Raw genomic sequence first — 19,799 nt, forward strand, 5'->3', positions numbered from 1 at the left:
TAAATAAACTTTGTAATCCTCTTTGCAGTATTGTGATTTGCATAGACCCCAAAATTTCAAGTCCTTTCCTTCTATCTGAGGGACATTGGTGGACTTTTGTTTACATTCAAAGTATTATAGTTAGTTCGGTCTACTATACTATCAAAAATCTTTGACAAAACTGGTAGTACGGGTGGGGTTATGCTATTCGATTATCACAGAGAATTACTGCAGTGAGGAAATAAAAGCTTGTCTGTAAATTCAAGAGAAATTTTATCTCTGTGTGCTGTGCTGTTAATACCTGGGTTGTTATCTCTAAGGGGACTTGCTACAGGTCAGTGTGCGGTCACAGGCACTGGTCAGGTCAGGCAAAGGGGAGAAACTGTTAAAAGGGGCCAGCAGGTTATTATAAAAGTTAACTTTCTTGTTAAATCCCTTATTCATTGGGTTTGATTTTCACCATGTCTGATTTGGAAAATCTTTTTCAAATGGGTGAAAAGTCCGGTTTGTCCGGGGAAACTTTGCTCTCCTTTATAAGAGAGAGAGAGGAGGCAGAAAGGAAAGAAAGAGCTTATGAGTGTGAAGAGAGAAATAGAGAGAGAATTTAAGAAATTAGAAATGGAGAGAGAAATTGAGATGGAAAGATTACGTAGTGGGTCACAGAGGGGTGATAGTCGTACTACTAGTGAGAGTGGTACTAAGGCTAAGTTGCCAAAGTTACCCAATTTTGATGACAAGCGTGATAGCATGGATGCATATCTCAAAAGATTTGAGCGATTTGCAGAGAGTGCTGGATGGAAGAAGGAATGTTGGGGTGCAAATTTGAGTGCACTGTTGCAGGGGCGTGCCCTGGATGTGTATTCGAGACTCACAGTTGCTGAGGCTAATGATTTTCAGGAACTTAAGGATGCCCTGCTAAAAAGGTTCAATCTGAACGAAGATGGTTTCAGGGAAAATTTTCGTAGTAGTATATGTGAATCAGGGGAGACAGCGTCTCAATTTGTAATTCGATTGGGAGATTACTTAACCAATTGGATGTGCCAGGCTGGGTCTGACGAAACCTATGAGGGTTTGAGAGATTTGATTTTACGTGAGCAATACTTGAATGGGTGCTCAAAGGGACTGCAAGTGTTCTTAAAGGAGCGTAAGTTTGCTTCAGTAACAGAGATGGCCGATTGTGCAGATCGGTATATTGAGGCCCATGAGGGCAATGGCAAAACGGGGAATGAATCTAGAGATGGTGTGAAAGGTAAGGCTTGCTTTGTTTGCAATGGACCACATTTACGTAGAGACTGCCCGAGGATAAATGGTCAGAACACCATGGGCACAAACAACCACAGGGGTGGTAAACTATCAGGCCAGTATTCAGGTAATGGTTTCAAAAGCTGGGAACCAGCAAGAGGTGGAAGAAGACCTGAAGACAAGTATGACCGAAAGGTAAGTAAATCTAGTTTGTCTGCGTGTGGCCTATCCCAAGGAAAGGTAAGTCTGTCAAGTGGTCACCAATTACCTGTCATGTCGGCAGTGTGTGATGGACCTATTCGGGAAAATATGCCGGAGTGCATAGGATGGGTCAACGGAAAACAAATTCGTGTCTTGAGGGATACTGGATGTTCATCAGTGGTGATAAAGAGGTCTCTTGTACCAAACCACTGTTTTACTGGGAAAGTTCAGAATTGTGTCTTACTTGATGGAACAGTGAGACAATTCCCCACGGCAAAAGTGGTTGTGGAAACACCTTATTATACAGGTAAGGTTATTGCCATGTGTGTTGAAAGTCCAGTATACGACTTGATATTGGGGAATATTGACGGAATCAGAGATATTGCAATTGGAGAATATGCGACTATATCAAAGGAGAAGTGGATGAAACGGTGAACGAACAGGCAGCAGTAGTCACAAGAGCTCAGGCTTCAAAAGAAAAGGTAAGCAAAATCAAACCGCTAAAGGTGCCAACACAGATCAAGGGGATGAATCCACAGATGTTTCAAGAAGCACAGAAAAGTGACCCAACTCTTCAAGCTGCCCGGGAACAAGCAATGTCGGAAGAGGTAAAGCAGTGTGGAATACTGAAGACTTCTTGGTATTATGAACGCAATGGATTCTTGTACCGTGAATTTACGTCTCCAAAACATAACAAGGGAGAACCTGTTTGTCAGCTTGTTGTCCCTAAGGAATTTCGAGATGAAATCATGAAGATAGCTCATGAGAGTTTATTAGGAGGACATCTAGGAATGCAGAAAACATTGGATAAAGTACTGTCACAATTTCATTGGTCTGGGGTAATGTCAGATGTGAAACGTTTCTGTACCTCCTGTGATACCTGTCAGAGGATGACATCAAAAGGAAAAGTTTCCAAGGTTCCATTGGGAGAAATGCCATTAATAGATACACCATTTAAACGCGTGGCTGTTGATCTGATTGGACCTATTACACCAGTTAGTGACAGAGGGAACCGGTACATATTAACGGTGGTTGACTACGCTACAAGATATCTGGAGGCGATGGCATTGAAGAACAGTGAGACAGAAACCGTTGCAGAGGCATTAGTAGACATTTTCACTCGAGTTGGAGTTCCACAAGAAATGCTTAGTGACATGGGAGCACAATTTACATCTGGACTTATGAAGGAGATAAGTAGGTTGTTGTCAATGAAACAGTTAGTGACTACACCATACCATCCCCAGTGTAACGGGTTAGTGGAAAGAATGAATGGCACGCTGAAGTCAATGATAAAGCGTATGTGTACAGAGCGACCCAAGGACTGGGACAAGTACATTTCGCCAGCCTTGTTCGCATACAGAGAAGCCCCACAGGCAAGCACAGGGTTTTCTCCATTTGAACTGCTCTACGGGAGAACAGTAAGAGGACCAATGCAAATATTAAGAGAGATGTTGACACAGGAAACCCTTAGTGAAGAGGTAAAAACTGTTTATGAATACGTTTTGGACCTAAAGGAAAGGTTAGCAGAAACCATGCAATTTGCACAAGAAGAACTGAAGAAATCTGCTGGAAAATACAAGAAACACTTCGATAAGAAAGCGAGGCAAAGAACATTTTCAGTAGGAGAGCAAGCTCTAGTTCTGTTGCCAACAAACCGAAACAAATTGCTCATGCAGTGGCAAGGGCCATATGAAATTGTAGAGAAAGTTGGTGAATCAGACTACCGACTTGACGTCAATGGTCACGTGAAGACATACCATGCCAATATGTTGAAGAAATATGTGGAGAGAATTGGCAATGAGGCTGAAACTGGTCAGGCTGGATTACTGATAAATATCGCAGCGGCCATTATTGAAGAAGACAAGGTACCAAGTGGTGAGAAGGACTGTTTAAGTGAGTATGGTCGATTTAATGAAGAGATACAATGTCCTATAATAGAACAATTAGAATCTGTTGAAGATGTCAAACTTGGTGAAAACCTAGATGCCAAACAATGCGAATCTTTGCAAACATTACTTCAAGACTTCCAAGACGTGTTAACTTTCATTCCTGGGAAAACCAATTTGGTAGAACACCATATTAAAACAACTACAGATGATCCAATTCTTTCAAGGCCATATCCTGTTCCATATGCTGTGAAGGAGACCATACACAAAGAAGTTCAGGAGATGTTACGAATGGGTGTCATTGAACCATCAGATTCACCATATAGATCACCAGTCGTTATAGTGAAGAAACCAGATGGCACTAATAGATTTTGTGTGGACTTTCGCAAGTTAAATCAGGTCACAGTCCTTGATGCTGAGCCAATGCCATGTCAGGATGACATTTTTGCATGCTTATTCCACTGTCGTTACTTTTCGAGAATTGCTTTGTCAAAGGGATACTGGCAGATTCCAGTTTCCGAGGAAAGCAAAAAGTATACTAGCTTTGCAACTGACACCGGGCTATGGCAGTTTCAAAGAATGCCATTTGGACTGGCATGCGCACCCGCTGTCTTCAGCAGAATGATGAGAATGTTGCTGAAAGACCTTAGTGGAGTGGATAACTTTTTAGACGATATGTTCCTGTTCACCGAGACATGGGAGGAGCATCTTACGTTGATTGCAGAAGTCTTAGGGCGCCTGCGAAATGCTGGACTGACGGCAAAGCCTAGCAAGTGCATGTTGGCTTGTGAGAGACTTGATATCTTAGGACACCAAGTAGGGCACGGAAAAGTGGAACCAAACCCACAGAAGGTTCTCAGGGCTCTCGCTAGGGGGCGACGTGAGCGACTCAGTCGCTTTCTTACGCCAAACGTCGCCTAAAATTTAAGAAATTGTTGATAAAAAGCGACTTCCAGTCTCCCTCTGATCGGAATTTGTTTACATCCAGTTTTCTCGATGACAAGGTCTGACTCAATTTTCCAATACACACTGTCGCAGCTCGGAGCGTGTCGCAATTGAGCGACAGTTAATTTGAGGTAAACCCCGCCCCGATTCTCCCAACCTCCGAACTAATCTAATCGGCGATCGATATTGGTCAAGTCAGCATTCAAGTCACATGGTAGCTGGCCAATCAACATTGAGTTCGCTCACACATAATATTGGGTCATTCATGCGCAGACACTGTATACTTGGAAATACACAGTTGATATTGTCATCTGCCAACACTATAGCGGCCGATGGCAAACGTCGTATTTAAAGATTAACAAATAAAAAGGAGCCTAACAATAAAAAAATTATTTCTAAGTTTATCACTTTACATTTCTACCGACAATCAATCTGAATTAGCAAAAGGTTGATAATTAAATAATTAGATCTATGTCGATGATGTTACACCTTTCTGCAGATTATCGTTTGAAATTAAAAGGTGATAATTAAGTTGTTTTTTTACCCACAAACTATGCTATTGTAAAGCAATTTGTCAATTAAATTGTATATTCATTACGTATTTGCTAGGTTTCAGATTTTCATTTTTTGCTGTCAAACAATATGCACAATTTGTGTCATGTGCCTAATGCGTACAATTTTTCGGACTGTCTTTTTCGATACATTATTTTTCGTCGATTATAATTTAATTTCAAAGTTCTTTAAAGAAGAAATAGAATGAAGAATACAGATGGGGTGATGCGGACGCTGTGCTTATCATATTTCGAATTTTATTCACATGAACTTGCAATTGGGACGACCATAAAAAATAACAAATAATTATTAAGAAAGCATATGCTAAATGTCATATATCAAACATAAATATTTATCTGGTCTGACAGATTTATTAAGCTTATGTTATCTACTGCTTCATAAACATATTATCTTTGAAATACTTTAGTCTGTATAATATGATATTTACATCAAAATGGATTGAATATAGAGCTAGTAAAAGTTTAGTTATTTATCTGTCGTGTCTATTAATACTTGGTTAATTAGAACTGCTGGAAAAATTAAGATTCACAAAAGAAATATAATTATGTGTACTACAGTGGTATACTTCAATAATGTGATACACATATATGTGTGTTGTAACGCCCTACATGCAAACCCTTGTGTCCGAGTCTCTCTACTTCTCCCTTGAGTCTCCTCACTTCTCCCTAAATCAGTGTTCAGGAAGAAGTCACTTCTCCCTTAAATTTGAGCCCAGCGTGAGCCCTGGGTTACAGCAATAGCTCAAGCCGAAAGACCACGAACCAAGACTGAACTTCGATCCTTCTTAGGGCTGGTAGGTTATTATCGTAAGTTCATAGCAAACTTTGCCGCTGTGGCTGTACCACTTACCGACCTCACCAAGAAAGGTAAACCCAATACCTTGGTTTGGGAATCACCTCATGAAAGGGCATTCAAGGAATTGAAGGAACGAGTGACGATGTCACCAATTCTCCGAATGGCAGATTTAGGTAAGCCATTTATTCTACGTACAGACGCCTCTAATGTAGGTTTAGGGGCAGTACTTCTGCAAGAACATGAGGATGGTGAATTTCCGGTAGCATATGCTAGTCGTAAATTGCTGCAAAGGGAAAGAAATTATTCGGTGGTTGAGAAAGAATGCCTTGCAGTTGTGTGGGGAGTACAGAAATTCCACACATACTTATATGGTAAGAAGTTTCTGTTAGAAACAGACCACATGCCACTGGTCTATCTGAACAAGGCAAAGGATTCTAATGGTAGAATCATGCGTTCGGCTCTTGTTTAGCAGGCTAACCGGTTCATTGTTGTTGCTATAAAGGGAACTGAAAATGTCGGGGCTGATTATCTCAGTCGAAAATCTGGGACATGAGTCATGAACCTAGTCTTGACACAAATCCAAAAGGTTGAGACAGAAATTGGGAATTTCATCTTAAGTAGGGGGGTGTGTCAAAGAAATAAGGTTGTCTTTTTGTGTGTGTGTAAATGTTAATATAGTTAATTAGAATAGCAAGTATAAATGTTACAATAAACCGGCTGCGGGATACACATCCAAGAGTACTGAAAGCCCTGAAATCATAAATCATACGGTCAAATCTAATGGGAAATTTAGGGTCAGGTCTGGGGTATGGGGATACTTTTGTTTATTCAAGGAAGCCTGGTTAGTGTATGGCAGAGTTCGAGAGTTTTCTGTGTGTTTCTGAGTCAGTTGAATTTGGGCTTAAGACCAGAGCGTTTGTTGTGTGGAAGGAGGTGCCATCAGAATTTCTGATCGTCGGCCACATTGTGGAGGCATCTAGAGTGTTGTGTTTATAGAAGGAATCTAAATGAGATCCCATTTTTGTTGGTGTAAGAATTACGATGAAGAAAGTTGATGGATAATGGGATAGAAGATAGAAGTTTAATAAGACGTATGATGCTTACTAGAATTAGTTGAATATTGGCCATCAGTTTCATAAAGACAACTACAAATAAATTATACAGAGAAACACACTGACAGGAAGGAAGAATTCATATCGTAGTAAACCTCAAAAAGTGTAGCAGTGATGTGTACTGTGTAGTTCCATCGGGTAACTGGAAAGAACTGGCCCTGAGAACTGAATATATTTATGACGTACACAGCGGAGCACAGCAAGAACATTTGTTTTTAACATTTGACATTAGATCATCAGGGATAATCTAGACTATAATTTCTTATTTGTTTTTAAATGTGCATGAGATTAGAATAGAAATTAAAGCATGAAAATTAAATAGATAAATAGATAAATAAACTTTGTAATCCTCTTTGCAGTATTGTGATTTGCATAGACCCCAAAATTTCAAGTCCTTTCCTTCTATCTGAGGGACATTGGTGGACTTTTGTTTACATTCAAAGTATTATAGTTAGTTCGGTCTACTATACTATCAAAAATCTTTGACAATAAGCAATATGCCTCTGTGACGCAATCGGTAAGGCGTCAGACTCTGGATCCATTGCTCACTATTATATTGTCACTGCGTTGGTTCGAATCCCAGTAGGTCCGTGTTTAAGTAAATTCCATCAATGATCCTTTTTATATGTGTTTATGACTGAAAACGCTTTTGATTTTATGCATTTAAATATTTCTTTAAAGAGCCCTATTGTGCTTTCAAGCTCTAAATGGAAAAACAAATTGTCCACAATTTCTTTCACGATGAACTTGTCTGAACTACAACAGCAAGTTTGCGGAAGCTGATTTGATGTTAACTTAAGAAATAATATTTTTTATTGGTTCTTGTATGTGGACACGTTCTACAATGAAAGAGGAACAGCTTAATGGCATTGCTTTAATGTTTGTGCATAAACACTGTCACATTCCAGTTAATCGAAAACAAATTCTTCAAATGTGGGATTCGACTGGAGACAGGAGAGTTGAATTAGCGTTCAATAAGATTGATATTTAAAAGTTGAAGAAAAATGAAACATTTTCATGAAAATTATTCACTAAAATGTTTGATAGATCTGTATATTCATATTATAAGGTAGATCTATTTTATTTTAGTATTTTAATAATAAATATGTAAAGCACATTCTATTAGTATTATCCATATACATACTATGGCTTGTATGAGAGAGCTGTGTCTCATTTTTTTCTTTTTTTTATCTGACTTCAAATGAGGTATATGAATATTTTTCTGTAGTTATGTTTGTTACATCATTGTCACTTCAAACACCGTTTATGGTAACAGAATATAAAATTTACAATGAACTTGTAGCAGATTTTATTTGTTAACTTTATTGATACCAAACGGTAATATGTAGCGTCCACAATTCCCATAATTTACGAATAAAATGTAGTTTAAATGGACTTTAAAACGCACCAGAGACGTTCTAGGTATAAAACAAGATGTGTTTGTGAAACACAATGTCCCCCTACATGACGTTTGACCTTAAAGGATGACCTTGACCCTTCACCACTCAAAATGTGCAGCTCCATGAGAATGATGAGATACACATGCATGTCAAATATAAAATTGCTAGCTTCAATATTGCAGAAGTTACATTACATGAGCAATTTTGACCCATATATTTGACCTAGAAGGATGACCTTGACCTTTCACCACTCAAAATGTGCAGCTCCATAAGTTACACATGCTTGCCAAATATAAAGTTGCTATCTTCAATTTTGCAACAGTATTCATAAAATAAGCGATTTGGGCCACATATATTTGACCTCTGACCTTGAAGGATGACCTTGACCTTTCACCACTAAATATGTGCAGCTCCATAAGTTACACATTCATGCCAAATATCAAGTTGCTATCTTCAATATTGCAAAAGTATTCATAAAATAAGCGATTTGGGCTACATATATTTGACCTCTGACCTTGAAGGATGACCTTGACCTTTCACCACTCAAAATGTGCAGCTCCATGAGATACACATGCATGCCAAATATCAAGTTGCTATCTTCAATATTGCAAAAGTATTCATAAAATGAGCGATTTTGGCCACATATATTTGACCTCTGACCTTGACCTTTCACTACTCAAAATGTGCACCTCCATGATACACACATGCATGCCAAATATCAAGTTGCTATATTCATTATAGCAAAAGTTATTGCAAAATGTTAAAGTTGGCCCAAACCAACCAACCAACAGACCAACCAACCAACAGACAGGGCAAAACAGGGTTTTTTCTGCCTATTTTGGGAAAAGGAGTCTGACCAAATTGGGAATTTTGTATCGACAAAATTGTCCATTTTGGGAATTTTTGCTTCGATGAAACGGCTCATTTTGGGAAAACATTGTGAATTTATCATGCTTAAATTAGTCAGAGGTTTAACAAATAATTTGTTGTTTTTTTGTTATTTTGACATTTAATGCAGGTAAGCATCAGATGAGTCAGTTTGGTTTATGTGAATGTGCTGTGAAATGGGGAGCACAGCAGGTTTATGGTTCATGGTGCTGAATCCTCGCTTAACCACAGCAGTGCTTGTTGGTATGATACACATCAGCTGGACGAGTTGGAACATTTATAATCTTATAATCAATAGTCATAAGACACTTCTTTCTAAAAAAAAGCAAAAAACATTTTTTTTTGGAAATTGGGAATTTTTGTTATAATTTTGGTTTGGGATCAGGTCCGTTTGCATTGGGAATGCCTCCGTTTTCAGGAGGCGCAAACAGTGCTAAAAAACCCTGCAAAAACAATATGTCTCCCACTTCTATAGTGGGGGGACATAAAAAATACAGGGGGCATGCCCCCGGACCTACCTTGAAGGACCTAAGATACTGCCTCGGCTTAAAATTTGGGTCTGGCTACGGCACTGAACATTATAGCTTACATACCTTTACTTGATAGCCCGAATCACAAGCAAATACCTTATATTAAAATACTCCTCTCCAATAATGATTAATAGCTTTATCAGTACACGAAATTAATCCTGCAATTCCAAAAAATCTACACACGTGTGAAACAACACAACGGTCCGTCTAAACACCGAATATGACTAAAATCCGCATATATGAACGAAACGACCAAACAAGCATCTTCTGCAAAAGTCCATGAACAAATTTCTGCATTATGAAAATAAACACATTGTGTTATGTTTTTAAGTTAAATTTTACTCAAAAAGAGCATTTAAGTCAAAAAGCAGTGTTCTTGAAAGTCAGTCACAATTCAGAACATTTGCGGTTATATACCGAAAGGAAAGGACTTAAAAACACTAATCGATCTTGACAATAGTCATATGTTTGTGGTATTTTTTGTGCAAAGAACGATTTTCAGATGACCAAATAACGGAAAGTCATTAAAACACTAATCTCCGCATAGTCGTTCTATTCAATCCCATCCACGGAAGCCATTTACGGTATTTAGTCGCATCATATGGTGAGCACATCTAATTGAACAAACATGAAAGTGTGTTTTAAACCATAAAATAGCATATTTCAACAAAACACGACCTACTCACGTTAAAAAAAAACAGATCAAATTTTGATACGACAACCGTGGTTAAAAGAAGTATTTAAATTTCAAAGGTCGCGAGTCAAACCTTGTGTTTAATCCAAGGATGTTCCTACAAGACTGTGCAACTGCTGAGCTGAGCGCCGTCTGATCTGGGGCGGCAATTTTCCTTCTTTGTGCGTATACACTATCAAAATCAAAGTGCTGACAGCGCTAAAAGACACTCGTCGTAAAACAATGCGTGACAACCGTGTTAAAAAGAAGAAATAACACTTCAAAGGTCGTGAGTAAAACATTGTAATTCAAAGATTTTCCTACAAGACTGTTCAACTGCTGAGTTGAGCGACGTCTGATCTTGGACGGCAGATCTTTTCCTACCTTGTGCGTGCAAAATCCATCAAAGTGCTTACAGCTCTTAAGGTTCATGTAGAGGCTTCATTTTGAAAAATGTGGGACCCCTAGCATTGAACTCAAATTTGACTAAAGGAAGAGTGCCACATTGAAAATGTATACATATATGCTTTAAAGGATGTTTTTCCTTCAAACTGCTACCAATTTTGTAGATCAACGTATCATAACATCCACAAAATCAATCAAAATACAAAGCGATTTTAACACTAAAATAAACATTATTTTCAAAAATCTGAATCATGTTTATTCCACGTATTTTGGCGGAAAATTATATAACTAGTGAATAATATCGACATTGACGAGGGCAAGTTACGCTTAAATAGTAAAAAAAGTTTACATATCTAGAAATATCAAAACTCGAACACATGTCATTTCATCACCATGGGGGCAGCCATTTTTAAATTAATAAAATAGAAAGAAACATGCTAAAAACTCACTCATCGCCTAATTGACATTCCAAACGGTTGACGATGACAAATGCATTAGATTGTAATCTTTCCGTTGATGTTTGCAAACTGCACGATCAGACCATATAAACACTCAAAAGAATAACTATGTAAGAAGCATTTCACCAATGTTTACAATCGTTGTCGAATCACACGACATATATTACTGCGTATAAAATAGTACGCTTACAGACTGATAGAAAGATCGATACGTAACTCTGTACAATTCATCACGGTATACTATTCTATAGATAATATATAATAATACATCGCTTTAACAATCTAAAAGTAGAAATAATTCTTTTAAACGGAGTTTTTAATAACGAAAGTGAAAACAACGGAAGTTGGATGGATATTCTGTGAGATGCACTTCGGCTCCAGAAAAACAATACAAATAAACTAAAAAAGACGTGTGGGGGACAATTTTCAGCTGGATAATATTTGTAATAAGGTAAGTGATGATATCTCTACGTTGTCATTTCTATTATTTAGTGCGATCTCTTGCTATTTAATGTTAAAAGTTGTTTTACTAGTTGCCATCCAACTGTCAAAATAAGTATTGTGTTTTCTCAGGTATGTGTATACACATACCAGTTTTTCTCACCACTGCACGTGGTTTCGACCGATTTGTTTTGCACGTTTTTCTACGGATCACAGCGATGGCCACGCTTTCAAAATGGGTAGAAGGAATAGAAATATAAAATCAATCGTTTTGCCAATTTCTTTATATTCCTTTACAATTTTATATGTCGTCTGCAATCTATTTCAATTTGAGATGGTTTAAAATTTGCAATTTTGTTGAGAGGTAAATAACACAATTGTTAAGCCTTTGAAATAGAATTGTGACTCTTATTATCCACCGTACCTGGATTTTTAAAAAGTAGTTACGTTTTAGTTATTTTTAGAACTTTGTTTAGGATATTTATCCAAAAAAAGGCAGTTGAATAAAAACTCATTTGTTGTTTTATGACAATAATTTTCTGTGAAATGTTGCTAACTTGACCTTGTATATGTATATAGCTTTGTATTTATTCAACTTAAGGTAGTGCATATCCTTCCTAACTTTAGATTGAGATTTTGTAAATTAGTGTAAAATATATTGGTTTTAAACCAAAATATGAATAAAGCACACAAATATTGACTGTCAAAAATGTGTTTATGTTATTCTATCCGTCTTTAGCTTTAAAATGATATATAGTTTGACCATATTGTACCACATTCAATGAAGAAAAACCAAAGCGAAGTTTTAATGAATTTTATCCCCCCCCCCCCACTGGGGGCTGACGAGGTATAAGCGTAGTCCGTTTCGCTACGAAGTCGGGTATATGTTTTACTACGAAAACATTGTGTACATACACTACTTAATCAGGCGAGTTTCATATTTTCTGGTGTTTATGGATTAGAGAACGGAACATCCAGTAATGGTAGGTACTTATTTTCAATAAAAAACTAATAACAAATGTGCGTAGTTTCAGCCTGTACATTTATTTTGAGGTAAAATCGATATATTTTGATTTGAAGCAATGCATAAGGTGGTTATTATGTTAAAAAAGCCAATTACGGTAACTTAAATCGAATTAAACTACATGTTACTTTGATTCATTGTACATTACACATTTTAAAGTACAAAAACGGTTACGAACATGTATTTTAATTATTCAAATGCTTTGTTTCGAAGGAAATTACAAGTCGCTTTATGTATAGGTTTCGCACAGAGTATGTATTGGTTGTGCTACGAAGTACAAATATAATGTATAGGTTACTCAACGAAGTCTCTGTATCCTTTTCAGGACATATCACATGCAGTTTGCAGTTAATGCTGACTACCATTTCCCAGTGCAAAAGATGCTGTGCTTAATTGTGCGCATGAGCATCCAAACGAAAAGGTTCCCTTTATGTGGGAGATGCCTTGTGACACTGCACCAGGTGTACAATACAGAAATCGAACGTTCAATATTATGGGTGGCGACATTAAAAGTATTCTGAAAATATTACATTCAGTCCGGTTTCTGGCAAATTGATAATTCCGACAAAATCTACAGTGACAGAAAGTCCTGTGCGAAAGATATCACGAATTAACACGCCCATTGTCAGATATTTCCCGAGCCAGTGGTACCTTCGGACAATGTAGACACAACCGGGATGGAACCGTCAGAGCGCCGGTTTAATTATGTACCGAATCTATACCGGGACTCTGTCGGCATTCACCAGGCTCCCCGTAGCTCTGCCGGGGTCTGTTTGGGCCCCGGTGGAGCTATGGTGCCGTACCGGTGCAGTCCCGGTTGTTCACAGTGCCACGCCGGTCGGTGTCGGTCCTTCCCGGTGACTCGCGGTTCATCTCGGAGGTATTAAACATTTTAATATTTTACCGGTGGAGCCCCGGTTGTCCCCGGTCGTCTACGGTTCATCCCGGTGGAGCACCGGTTCATCCCGGTATGGCCCCGGTTCATCCCGGTAGATGCCTGATCACGCACCGGGGCTCCGCCGGCATCATAGTGAGACCGGACCTTAACCACATTGTAACACGAGGTAAATTTACCGGCCGTCATGTACACAGTTAACAATAACCTGTGACAGAAACCCACTGTCAAGCCTTAACAACAATACATTGATTAGGAAATTGCGGATTTGTGCCATTGGGTACCTACTTTCCACACCTTACGGCTGTTACAGGTGTTGATTTTACAGGTAAAATCATGTATACGAACATGAAATTCATCTAAAAATTAGTTGGCGATAACCGATTTTCAAGAAAATCGCTTTGACAGATAAAATGTAAAAATCCGTATGAGATAAAGAAGGATCAAAGTTGGGACATGGGATTTACTTTGACATAAGCAGAGTTTCGAGATAACATAACGAGCATCGAATGTTATTTGATAAAGAATACCGTATGCTAAAAACCTATCGTCGGTCTCTGTCCAAAAGAACGTATAAGGGATTGTCACAAGGTGAAGATGCGTAATTTTTATTGAGACCGACGACAATAGGTTCTCGACTCTCAACTGTCGTCTTATATATGGATTTTCGATTTTGATCGTTTCCTTTGGCCTAGTCGTGAATTTAATTATATCATAATAATGTGCATTACCATGTCGACTGTGCGCTTCGGATCATGTTGTGTCGTTGTTACTATCTCTTCCTCAAAGGAAACATCCAGCCACTCCATGACTCTGTATTTAAAAAAACATGTTCTTTATTTCGCCTTTGAGAGATAACCAATACGTCCTCTGTGAGAAACGCATACACGCTAAAGCGTTGTCGTAGCGAGGCATATACGTATGCTGTCAGAGACACGATCATACATAATAATACTATTTAGCCTTTATTTCTGACAACTGGGTCACCTTATACATTTCTAAACACACCAGTGGCTTAACGATACATACATCAATATGGAAATTGTAAAATTGTGTCAATTAAACATAGTTGTAAACCTTAATTGCATTTTTGTAAAATAAAACTTTACTTCGGTTTGATAAATCAGCGGTATATTTAATGTTTAACGCATAAACCAGACACATGTTGAATCATAATTTGATGTAACAGACCTATGAAATGTCATTGTGCTTAAATTCAGAGTTTTGTTATTACAAAAGCATAATCTTACCTGTTTTAAACACAAATTTCCACTAATCCGTTCTTCGATGTCATGTGTATGTACACAATGTTTTCGTAGAAAAACATATACCCGACTTCGTAGCGAAACGGACTACGCTTATACCTCGTCAGCCCCCAGTGCCCCCATGAACCTTAAAGATGTTCGTCGTAAAACAATGTTTGAATCATACATGTATGTTCAAGTTTATCTTTCACTAATTAACCAATTTTTATGCTCCCCCAATTTTTTTAGGGGGAGCATATAGTCGCCGCTTCGTCCGTCCGTGTGTCCGTCCGTCCGTCCGTGCACAATTTTTGTCCGGGCTATTTCTCAGCAACTAATGACCGGAATTCAATGAAACTTTATGGGAAGCTTCACTACCAAGAGGAGATGTGCATATTATCAGCCGGTTCTGGTCGGATGATTTTTCACAGAGTTATGGCCCTTTGAAATTGTCCATTAACTGTACATATAGTGCAATTCTTGTCCGGGCTATTTCTCAATAACTAATCACCGAAATTCAATGAAACTTTATGGGAAGCTTTACTACCAAGAGGAGATGTGCATATTATCAGCGGGTTCTGGTCGGATGATTTTTCACAGACTTATGGCCCTTTGAAATTTTCCATTGTACATATAGTGCAATTCTTGTCCGGGCTATTTCTCAGCAACTAATGACCGGAATTCAATGAAACTTTATGGGAAGCTTCACTACCAAGAGGAGATGTGCATATTATCAGCCGGTTCTCGTCGGATGATTTTTCACAGAGTTATGGCCCTTTGAAATTTTCCATTGTACATATAGTGCAATTCTTGTCCGGGCTATTTCCCAGCAACTAATGACCGGATTTCAATGAAACTTTATGGGAATCTTTACTACCAAGAGGAGATGTGCATAATATCAGCGGGTTCTGGTCGGATGATTTTTCACAGACTTATGGCCCTTTGAAATTTTCCATTGTACATATAGTGCAATTCTTGTCCGGGCTATTTCTCAGCAACTAATGACCGGAATTCAATGAAACTTTATGGGAAGCTTCACTACCAAGAGGAGATGTGCATATTATCAGCCGGTTCTCGTCGGATGATTTTTCACAGAGTTATGGCCCTTTGAAATTTTCCGTTGTAAATATAGTGCAATTCTTGTCCGAGCTATTTCTCAGCAACTTATTACGGGAATTCAATTAAACTTTATTGGAAACTTCACTACCAACAGGAGATGTGCATATTATCAGCCGGTTATGGTCGGATGATTTTTCACGGAGTTATGGTCCTTTAAAATTTGAATTTTTTAAGTTGCTAAACCATCCATCGTATTATTTTGTCCAAAGTTATGCCCCTCAAGACGTTTCCTTTTATCTGAATATATAGTGCAATATTGTGACAAAAAAAACTTTGGGGAGCATCACCCGTCTCCGACGGTTTCTTGTTTCCTAGCTGTTTTACAATTCTTGAAGAGGTCTTAAAGAGGCCTTTTCACATATTTTGGCACGTATTGAAGTTTGTCATTTAATGCTTTATATGTATAAATGTAAACATTTGATTAACAAAGCTCCAGTAAAAAACAAGAATAAAATTAAAGAAAGAAAAAAGTAACCCTCAACTGGGCTCAAACCACTGACCCCTGGAGTAAAAGTCTATCGCTTAGACCACTTGCCCTTCCGTGCTAATACAGTGAGTGATGTATTTTATACTTCATATAAGCAATCCTCGTAGTTTCATTTAATATAACGACAACAACAGAACTCTCCAAAGTATGCAGTCGTTTCGCGTTGTGCACAACGCTTTATAATTTTCAGGTTTTTAAATCGTCAAAAGATGCATATACTGGATAATTTAGAGCATGGTAAATATTCAGTATTACTGTTTCATCACAAATATCATAACTACATCGAACATTTGCGAATCTGAATCAATGTTTTTTTCCGCGTAGCTGTATACGCCAGCTTTTCACCTTACCTGACCTTTGTAACTGTCCAATAAAATTCAAATCAAATTTCCCGCGGCTAGGTCAGAATGAATACACTTCATTTATCCCATAGGCTGATTTGAGCATACGACCAGAACATTGGAAACATGTCCGCGTCTTTGTAACACTGTTTTACTGCGTGTTCAGCATGTAACAATTTTATCTCTAATCAAAAGGCTTAATAGATAGAACAGTTTTACACTCAATCTCGACATCAACACAGTTTGTGCGTGCACCTTTTATTTTCAGAGGATTGCCAGCGCGAGAACGTTTGTACTTAAAGGCTATGTTCTCATATTTAGTACTAACTTCCGTATTCCTGTCAACACGTTAACATGTAAAAGTATAAAGAGCAGTGGAAGCGAGGCCTCACTTTAATGCATTGCATTTCAACCCGCGAGGTATCAGGGTCAGTTCGCGGTTAGTGTGTGTAAATGTCAGAGTTTAATACAGGTCATCGCTGCGTCTTCACGACTACCTTATGTGCTGACCGGAGTTCGCGGCCAATAAAATACTAGTAATCGTTATATAATAAAGACGCTATAGCGTGAACTAGGTGAACTGGAATTTTCTTTAGACCAGAAAGATGTTAAATGAAGATATCCAGCGATATAATTATGGTATGTCAATAATAGATTCTTAATGTGTTTTCAACAATACCATGATAAATATTATTTTTAATTAATTTAACAAGAATTATTCGACCATATTGACTAATGTATTAAGCATGAGCGCGATGATTCTCGATACTGTTAATAATCGAATCAAATAGCAATGCCCGACAAACCACTGAAACATGTTTGTTCGAAGAACGCGCGTATAAATATTTAAAATATGTACGGATACTTCGCGTGTGGCCGGTTGACTCATATGTTTTAAGTTCACTTCCATTCTTCTTTTGGTTTTCTGTTTTGTATCTATAGGTTTATGACCAGCAATATGTAATAATGTAAAATAAGCCGCGAAAACTCCGCGTAACATCCCGTACTGCGTGTGATGCAGCTAAGAACTGCACAGAAAAATACATATTCGCTATCCTTGATCTCATTCATTGAACTCTTTACCTTTCATAAACTCCAACCACAATCAACGCCGTATATCTTTTTTAAAGATATTTCTTGTTAATTTTGTCATTTTAGCAAAACGTGAAAAGGCCCCTTTAAGTTATAGCATAGCCCGGTCTTGTGTTGTCTATTGGATTTTATATATATATATATATATATATATATATATATTTATATATATATATATATATATATATATATATATATATATATATATATATATACAGTGCTCCAGCTAGGATTTGAAAAGGGCAGGGGGGCTTTTTTGTCAAAAGGGCACTTTAGATGCGCAGTATTTTGTCAAAAGGGCACTTTCGACGCGCAGTATTTTGTGAAAAGGCGACGTACGAGCGCGCGGGTGTTTCTGGAATGCTTCCTATTGCATGTTAATTTATATGTTATAAATAATTGTATTATTCCCATTATTATTAAATCATTCAAATATAATGTCTACAATGAGGATTAAAGTAATTACAATGCAATAAGAGATTTATGAATAATCATATGTAAAAAAAAAAATATAAAAAATTTTTTTGGGGGGGTGGAGGGGGGGGGGCAGGTAGGAGGTTCGGGGGGGGGGGGCAGGGCGGAGGTTCGGGAGGGCAGGGCGCGGCGCCCTTCGATTAAGGCCTTGCTGGAGCACTGTATATAATATACAGTGCTCCAGCAAGGCCTTAATCGAAGGGCGCCGCGCCCTGCCCTCCCGAACCTCCGCCCTGCCCCCCCCCCCCCGACACTGTGACACGTAAACCCAATCTAGTTATTTTATAATAAGAGCTGTGATTGTATTAACTGACAGTGTATATATATATATATATATATGTCAGTTAATACAATCACAGCTCTTATTAGATTGGGTTTACGTGTCACAATGCAATTTTTCCATACAACTATTTTTAAGCAGATTTAGTTTTTTTTAAAGCGGTAAAACAGGTTCTTTTACATTTCCCCAAACAGTTGCCTTTAAACCAAATCGATCACTATATCGAAACACGTTGTAGAACATTAACTGCGTAACATTAATTATTAACTTATTAGTACATTAACACATGATAATTGTGAAATACTGTTAAAAAAACAATATTGTGGAATATGATCAGACACACTATTATGCATAAATAATAAAATATAATAGAATTGTATTGAGACGGATAAGATCACGTGTGACGCATGGAAACACGTATTATAATAAACACTTTATTTAAATCAGAATTCGCAGTTCTCGATCCATACGATATGTATGAAGTGGGTTATTGAACACTATTAATGTATACAAATGTTTAATTTTCTGGACAGATTTAATCCAGTCATTTATAAAAAAACAAACATTTTGAACTGGCAGGTCAATTACCGGTACTTAGTGTTTCTAGACAAACGTGCATTTTAAATATGAGGGATCGCTATGTATCAATTTTTTGTAAGGAAAGGTTATTATAGAATTATATTTAGAGCGCAGACATACTTGTCCTTATTATTTACCAATTGAAATAATCAACTTTTAAACTGACACCTCAATTATAATGACATTGATAAAAGCCAGGGTGCAGGATCACGCTACTTTGTGGGGTTTACAATTGAATTTTATTGGATGTAAACATACCGGTAAGTTGTGCTTTTTTCAAATAACTTTTCAAAACAATTGTTCTTAGGAATTTCAACTAGTTTATAGAAGACAGTTTTTATGCTGCTTACGGCAATTAGAAATACATGAAAATTAATATTTTTAATAATCATGTGTTCTAGGCCAAAATGTGTACAGCATTTATAAACACGGATATGCAGCGCGCAACGTGAAATTTCGGAACCGATTTCAGACGTATTAAATACTTTATTCTTAAATCTTTAAATATAGGCACAAGCTTAAAAAACCCTATCTTTTATGTACTAAAGATTTTTGCAAAATGCATTTCAATAACTTGAGATATTTGCAAAAGTTCTTAACGGTTTGTATAAATTCCGTCCAGCCTGTTTGTAAACCCCGTTGATGCTGCATCCTAATAGCGGTGCAAACAAAGTTAAGATAAAGCCAAATCTATTGCCGGAATAGCAAACAGCACATTCTGCCCAAGAATGGCGGA

The 19,799-nt window shown here is 37.6% G+C and overlaps 2 protein-coding genes and 1 long non-coding RNA gene across 10 annotated transcripts in view; 1 reads left to right on the plus strand and 2 right to left on the minus strand.

The window, feature by feature from the left end:
- The window catches only part of LOC127859331 (glutamate decarboxylase 1-like), a 77,395-nt gene extending 66,920 nt beyond the window's left edge, over nt 1–10,475 (minus strand). For 6 of the 8 annotated variants that reach the window (XR_008039318.1, XR_008039317.1, XR_008039314.1 and 3 more), the window contains exon 1: nt 10,319–10,475. The gene's annotated coding sequence lies outside the window, so the exon portion shown is untranslated. Of the gene's footprint in view, nt 1–9,614; nt 9,773–10,318 lie in introns of those variants that run through there. The other 2 variants (XM_052396671.1, XM_052396673.1) reach the window with 2 other exon arrangements.
- On the plus strand, nt 598–6,601 carry LOC127859710 (uncharacterized). Its single transcript, XM_052397219.1, has 4 exons — nt 598–1,729; nt 1,837–4,188; nt 5,561–5,794; nt 6,552–6,601. The coding sequence occupies exons 1-4, from the start codon at nt 598–600 to the stop codon at nt 6,599–6,601; spliced, it is 3,768 nt and encodes a 1,255-aa protein (XP_052253179.1).
- A 2,450-nt stretch (nt 10,476–12,925) lies between the features above and the next one.
- Nucleotides 12,926–14,829, minus strand: LOC127859346 (uncharacterized). Its single transcript, XR_008039321.1, has 3 exons — nt 14,698–14,829; nt 14,179–14,260; nt 12,926–13,594 (listed from the first exon to the last, which is right to left on the minus strand). It is a non-coding gene; the product is annotated as an uncharacterized LOC127859346 (long non-coding RNA).
- Nucleotides 14,830–19,799: the final 4,970 nt, after the last annotated feature.

The sequence above is a fragment of the Dreissena polymorpha genome, chromosome 15 (genome assembly GCF_020536995.1).
Source record: "Dreissena polymorpha isolate Duluth1 chromosome 15, UMN_Dpol_1.0, whole genome shotgun sequence".
Taxonomy (NCBI): Eukaryota; Metazoa; Mollusca; class Bivalvia; order Myida; family Dreissenidae; genus Dreissena; species Dreissena polymorpha.